The 7,416-nt window shown below is 46.9% G+C and overlaps 1 protein-coding gene across 1 annotated transcript; it reads right to left on the minus strand.

The window, feature by feature from the left end:
• Positions 1–6,685, minus strand: LOC103468100 (prosaposin receptor GPR37L1). The gene is made up of 4 exons (XM_008414952.2): positions 5,130–6,685; positions 2,047–2,355; positions 1,590–1,961; positions 1–1,368 (listed from the first exon to the last, which is right to left on the minus strand). The coding sequence occupies exons 1-4, from the start codon at positions 5,829–5,831 to the stop codon at positions 1,195–1,197; spliced, it is 1,557 nt and encodes a 518-aa protein (XP_008413174.1). The 5' UTR covers positions 5,832–6,685; the 3' UTR covers positions 1–1,194.
• Positions 6,686–7,416: the final 731 nt, after the last annotated feature.

Genomic DNA, 7,416 nt, shown 5'->3' on the forward strand with positions numbered 1-7,416 from the left:
GACCTGACAAACATGTTGTAATTTCAGAAATTTAACATTAAAACACTGAATATTACAAAGGCACAATCATCCATGTCACATAAAATCTGCATCCTGTCAAACAAACACGGGATTAGTGGTACTTCTATCCTGAAAAACGTAAATCTGCTGTTCCTTCSTGTTCTAGACATTCTGGTTAAGGAACATTAATACACTTTAATCTACACACTTTAACCTCCTGGTCATCTCGGGCCGAGTCTTCCTCATCTTCCTCATCTTCCTCCATGTTCTTCATCAACATCTCAGATTAGTAGCTTCATTATCAGCACAACCTTTACAGAAACACCTGCAGYRAAACACCAGTACAAACATTCAACAGGCTCAGGGAACCTCCTGCTGGGCTGCTGCTGCGCACCAGAACCAGYTGGTTCTGAACACCAGAACACGGAAAAACTGGGCCAACTGGGGCCAACTGGGKCCAGTGTATTTGCGTATTAGTTAAATATTTAGTTTAGATCTGAATATTTAGTTTGAAAACTAAACTAATTGTTCACGTTGCTAAACTAAAACTAGCCTGGAAACTAAATATTTCAATTAAATATGTTACAGATATTTAGTGAGCTAAATGTTTATCGTGGAGTCTAAATATTTAGCAACAAAGTGAAAATGTGGCAGGCTAAATAACTCAAATTCCTGCCTTGTAATTTAAATAAAACTTTTATTGATTTATCATGTTTCAGTTTTTAGTTTCCAGACTTTTTGCCAGCTGGTCGTAGCAGCAGACCTTCAGGTTTCTCTCTCAGCTAAACATTCATAGAAACTACAGCTTTGATTTAGCTTAAATTACTTCCAGTAAGAACAAAGAATAACTTCACAGCTTGGATCTGCAGAGGCCGGTCGGGGTTTTCTCCTCAGAGTCCTGGAACAGGTTCCTGCCGTCAACACAGGTCTCAACAGCAGCTTTTCTAACGGATTAAACATTACTTCCTGTACAGACAGGAAGCGGCAGTGTCCCGAACCAAACAGTGGTCTGGCTGAAAAGGTGTACACAGGAAGAAGAAAGGTGATGGAAACAGATGGATAGATCATGTAGAGAGCAGAAGAAGAGGTGTAGAGTTAAGAAAGACGAAAGGARGGAAACCTGGAGTTATTTCTAAGAGATGATCCAGGAGGAGACGGATGCATGGAGCAATAACTGAAGAGGAACGTGTGGCTCTAGCTGGWGATGGACAAGATGGCCGTCGTGTCTTTAGCCTTGTCAAAGAAGATGGACGTCTCATTGGCTGCCTTCAGTTTGACCTGGGCGGAGCCTGGTGAATCCTGGGCCGTGGTTGGCTGGCACTCCTGGCAGCAGCAGCAGCAGCAGTCCATGAAGGCCTGACCAAGAGCCTGAAACACAAATGAAATCTGTTTGAACCAGGAAGTCAGCTGGGATTGGACAACTGGCAGCACTAACGCACTCTGCTGTGGAACCTGCTGCTAACCAGACATTAGCTGACATTAGCTGACATTAGCTTCATGTTTGAACACTGCAGTGATTGTGAAATTAGCCAGCTCAGCTAATATCTGGTTAGACTCCCTCAGTCCGTGGTTCTTTAACTTTGACCCACCTTACACAGACACAGCAGCAGCACCGGCGTCACCGCGCACTTTAGGAACAACAGGAAGTGATGTAACAGCACCAGAATGGCTGCCGTGCCCTCGGAGACGGTGATGTGCGTGTAGGCCAGGGTGATGTTGCAGACATGTTCTGGCAGAGCGCAGATCCCATAAACCACGGCCAGCGCCAGCAGGGTGCAGTTCAGCTGCCGCTCCACCGCCTGGTGCTGCTGGCGCTTCTGGCTGCTGGCGCGGTCGTCATGGTTACGCTGCTTCTGGGCAGAGCTGGAGTCGCTGTTGACGTTGCGAGTGGCCATCTGGCAGAGGATGGTGAAGAGGACGGGCAGGCAGAAGTAGCAGCCGAAGCACCACCACATGCGACCCTGAAACAGATGCGATTGGAGACTCAGCACCGCCTACGGATGGAACCAGGATGTTCTGATCCAAGAACCGGTTCACTGGTCTCACCTGGTGGTACCTGAGGAGCAGGGAGTGGAGGGAGTCGGGCAGGTACAGGGACAGTGGGGAGGATGGGGTGATGGTGCAGGTGTCGACCATCCTGCCGGTGGACGGAGACGCCGCCTGGCTCAGCTGCCACAGGAAGATTTCTGGGCTGGACAGCAGCAGAGCCGAGAGCCAAACCAGCAGCATCTTCAGCAGAACGGAGCGGCAGCGCTCCACCCGCCGGGCCTTCTGCTGGGGCGAGGAGGTGGCGGAGTGGAAACGGTCGATCCCCAGGGCGCACAGCGTGAAGGAGGTTATACCGAGAGAYGCTATCTGCAGGACAAGARGAGCGTTGGTGCTGGGATTACAGTAAGACTGGTAAAGAGTCCAAGTGGGTTTCAGAGGTTTCACCACCGCTTCTCAGGATACAGACAGGAGAAGACTAACCYCATCCCTAACCCTAACCCTAACACTAACCCACGTTGTGTTTACACTGTCTTCATCTACAGACCCAACAACTAGAACCCACTGTGTCTTTCTGACCCACACCCAATTTAACTGCCAGGTGTCTGAACTGAAAACGATTCCTATGGAGAACAAATCATGTCAAACAAAAAGGAGTTTCAGTGTTTGTCCAAAAACATGCTGGGGGGCGTTAGTGCAATTCACCAGATTTTTATGTTGAAAAATGTTAAAAGATACAGAAATGCAAAGGTGCATGAGCAGGCGTCATGATTTGGAACCTAGCTTAATCTGTCTTTACTGTTACTGGTGTTTAAAAAACATACTTAATATGAACACTTAGCCTGGTGGGGAGGCAAACAAAGCCTGGTGGCCCTCCAGGCTTGTAATACTCTGGAGGAGTTGGGAGGTGAATGAGCTGGTGCCGTTTGCTGCACATTTCCACATCTCTGCAAAGAGAGCTAGCCCACATTTTGAAGGTGCGACCCAATTTCAAATGCATGTTTATCCATATCTTTAATGCTCCATATTTAAAACACTCATTTTAGCAACCAGAACCCAGGAGGCCAAGAGCAAAGGATCCCAAATACCTGAGAGTTGCCGGGCAGAAACTCTCCACCAGGAAGCTTTCTGGAGTCCCTGCAGAGGGGCCCGTCTGCCAGGCCCCTCACTGCCACACCACCACGTCATCCCCACAACCAGGCCCGGTCAACCCAGAGGGAGGCGCTGCCGATCCCCGGCAGGTGAACCAAAACCCAGTCACTCTGCTTTCAGGAAGGCTTTGGCTTTGGATACGTACTTCAAGATCAATTTACTATTGAATTAGTAAAACATTTTTTTAAAAACTGAATATTGGTGTTAAGCTCAGTCTTAACACAGCAGCAGCGCTCCACAAAGCTCACCTTAGAAATCTAACAAAGTTTCCAAAGCAGCGTTGTTTTAGCCAAACGGTGACAGCAGGCATGGCGACGGGTTGCTATAGCAACCAAYAGGAGCAACATATCAGGGTTTGGTTTTTCAGTGAACGCCATCCCAACATCAGAGATTTGAACAGATTCTCCAGTTTTCTGTGCAGGTCTATCTTGACTTGGCTTTTGACGTGTTTAAAAGTCAAATCCTGACTTTTAAACACGTTTAAGCTCATTTCCAAGAACTGGATGAAAAGAAACGGCAGCTGTGCGTCGATACGGAGCGTTTACAGGAACTTTAGTTTTTTAAACGTGTTTCTTTCCAGGACCTCAGGAGTTTCTTTCCACAGCTACTTTCCTTGGAGTTACTTTAGCAGAGGCTGGATGCAGCGTGTCTGTAGGGTTTACCTTTCAAAACTTTCCAGAAGTAAAGATTCTTTGCTTCTCAGAAACTACGGGGTTTGAAGTCACTTTCTTAAGGCTTCCACAGTGAGGTTCCTGAAATTTACATTTTTCCTTCCCAGATCTTATACAATACTTTGCAGTACTTTTTGAAACTTGCAGGTTTCCTTCTCAGTGTTTACTCTTTACATAACTCATAGGTTACTTTCTCAGAATTTAAAGCTTGCTTTCTGATAACCCAAAACTTATATGGCTCTTTTCCAGAAAGTACAGGTTGCTTTCCTGAGGTTTCTGGGTATTTTACTACAACTTTGGGGAGTTTTCTTCCTTGTGGACTCACAGGTCTGGAAACCTGGAAGCTTTAATTTGGTAGTTTTAGTTGCACCGTTATGAAAGGACAGACGTGAATCTCTGGTGCCTCTCAGTTGTTGGCCACCCTGTGAACGTTTTCTGGCTCTGCCTCTGTTCATGACTCCCAGTCCTGGATGTGCTGCCGGCGCCGGCACCACTCTCCCTCCAGAACCCGGTATGCTGCCTTGGTTCTAGGTTGTGTGTTTCCGTGTGGGTTCAGGAAGTTCTGGTTTTGTTATTGGCAGCAGAATTGTTGCAGATTAAACAGAATTTTCTGGTCGTCACACTGACAYGTTGGCTATATAAACCATTTTAATCAGTTACATTCATGCTGAGGAGTATTTAAGAACAAGCACGGCGTCGATGAGTCGAGGATCAGAATCTTCAGTGATGGACTAGAAGATATGAAGAGTCYTTTATTATCTTCAGTCACATTTATCTCTGGATCACTATCTAAAATATTGTTATTGGTAAAAAAAAAAATCTAAACTTGAGATGAACCTGCTCTTCAGTTGCCTGGCTGTTGCCTTCCTATGCAGTTCTGCTCAATTCTCATCTCCCTTCAGTGCTCCAGCTGGGATTTCTCCCATTGAGCTGGATTTCCCAGCCATCAGCTAATATCTGTTTTCTAACTGGTTTCCTGTGCGGATCAGTGCATCCCTGTAAACGTTGACCTAATGGGGATGTTTCCTGCAGATGTTCACACTGAACATGCAAGAATATGTTGGGTCCAACATGAAACTGCTGCTAGGCTGTTGCCAGGCAACCACCCACCTTGCTAAGCTAGCTGTGAGAGGTTGAGCTGCTTTCCTCTGCCTGGATTATTATCAAATTATCAAAATTCTATCAGATGCATCATCTATTGATATTGATCACATCTTTATCGTGATATATATGGTTGTTTTTTGTAGCTTCCACACCAGCTTCTTCTGCAGGGGTCAAACTATCTTTTAATAATTCCTGTGACGCACACGGCCCGCCTACCTCCATGTACGGCACCAAGCGGCAGGTGATGTCGCCCAGGATCCTCCGGTGGGACAGGTGGTTGAGCGCCACCACTGGAAGGCACACCACCAGGACCAGGAAGTCCCAGAAGGCTATGCTGGCCAGCAGGTAGTTCCAGGCGGACCTCATGTAGTAGTTGTTCCAAACCACACACATGACGGCCATGTTGGCCACCACGCCCACGGCCAGCACCAGGCCGGCCAGGAGCAGAACCACATACGCCACGTAGGAGCTCTCCACCAGCGGGTAAAACGGGTTGAAGGGACCCTCGTCGTCGGGGTTGGAGGCGTTTGCCTGGAGGTTGATCTCGTCTCTGTGGTTCAGTTCTGCCCTGGTTGTGTTGCTGAACTCTGTGAGTTGAGGCGTCGTCACCCACTCGTTCTCAAAGGAATGGCTGAAGGTGGACTGCTGCTCGTCCTCGTCTGCGCCGCGGGCCAGGCGGACCCGGCGGTCCAGGTCCAGGTCCACCATGTCGGGTACAGGGGGGCTGTGTTCAGGGTTGGGGGCATCGTCTGCGGGCTTTAACTGCCTCCTGCTCTTCAGGTGAAGAGCCTCCAGCTGGACGCTGTCGGGGGATTTATGGGGATTGCTCTGTTGCTTGTCCTGTTGCTCAACAGTCTTTGCATGAATGAACTGCAGCGGGAGGTAAAGACAGAGCAAAAAAACAAATGATGGAGCCATGACCTACAAGTTTAAAAGATCTACTTCCAGCTCAAACCAGAACCGTGGAATTTAGCCTGTTTCTGGAAAGTCCAAGACCAACAATCCGATAAAACCCCAGGAGTATCCAAGAAGGTTCTTGTACTCTGGAATAAAATGATCAGCCTGTGTTTGGAAGTTACCAACTGTCTTCCTCCACGATTGGTCAAATGAAAATATCCCGATCCCGGACGCAAAAGCTGAGAGTTGAAGTTGAGTTTTCCAAACTGAGCAGAACTTGAGTTGTTCGCTTGGACATCCAGCTGAGAAGTTTCCTCCTCTCCAAACACTCAAACTGTCTCACTTCAGACGCTCCTGTGTGTGTTTCCCATCCATCGGTAATCCAACCGGAGCTCCAGGAGGGCAGGGCGGGCAGCGCTCGGGTCCGGATCCCGGTCTGGACTGCAGAGGGACTGGCTGTCCTGGAGCTCTGAGGGTCTCTGGGAACAAGCAGCCCTCTGCTGCACGGCTGGATGGAGCTTTTGTCAGGACTGGCATACAAACAAGGCTGGCACCCTCACAAATACACACATTTGCCTGCACAATCACGCATGCATTCTTTCTTTTGGTGGTTTTTCTCTCGCTTTCTCACACAGAAACATTTAAAGACGCTCAGTTCTGCTGCCCTCTGGTGGAGAAACGGAAAACAGCCTAAAGCTGACTAAACCATTCAAAATGATTCAAACAAAACACAAAAGATTTGTTCTGAAAATACGACGGATTACTAGGGCCAGACTGAGTTTTTATATTATAGTTAGAATATTAGTAGAATAAAGAAGATGCAATCTCACAAGAAATCCTTAAAATTACTGGAATAAAGATGTTTTAATGAGAGCAAAGCTTCAGGATGGTGACTTTTTTCTTTTAAATTGTTGTTGCTAAATTGGTTCAAAGACCTGATCTGATGATGTTTTCATGCTGATGTATAAATATGACATATTTTCTTATTTGTAGTATTTCCTGCTCAGCATTCCTCATTTTAATGTTTTATTATTTTTCAGGTAGGAGTAACAATAAAATTTCTATTAATTTCTACTAATATTACGACTTTATGCTGGAAGCTTTATGACTTTAATCTCATATTTCTGACGTTTTGTTGCATGACTTTATTTTTGATACATTATAGCATCATTAACTCTCGTACGAGTTGCCCAGTAGATCCTGGAAGGTGATCTGTCAGAAACCGGCTCATCCAATCGGAGGCGGTTCGGTCCAGGAGGTTCTGGCTCGGCCCGATGTCTCCACGTTAACCTGGAGACCTTCCTCTTCCTCTCAGCTGCTCGTCATCAGCAGACCTGAAGCTGCGCTGCAGAGCTCGTCGCATTCCTGACTGCATTGTTTCAAACATCTGCCTGCTCATTTGAACCGTGTGAGAATAGATGTTTATCTCCTGAAGTCGACCTTTAACCCCCAGCAGGACGTCCGTCACTGATTCACGGGTCGGACTGGAAACATGTTGGGTTCAATTATAACCTGAACTGCATTCATAAACTATTAGACAGCAAATAGTCTAATAGAGTGTCTGTTACTACCCAATAGTAAGTCCCGCCTACTCCTCACAACTCTT

The sequence above is a fragment of the Poecilia reticulata genome, linkage group LG7, assembly GCF_000633615.1.
Source record: "Poecilia reticulata strain Guanapo linkage group LG7, Guppy_female_1.0+MT, whole genome shotgun sequence".
Taxonomy (NCBI): Eukaryota; Metazoa; Chordata; class Actinopteri; order Cyprinodontiformes; family Poeciliidae; genus Poecilia; species Poecilia reticulata.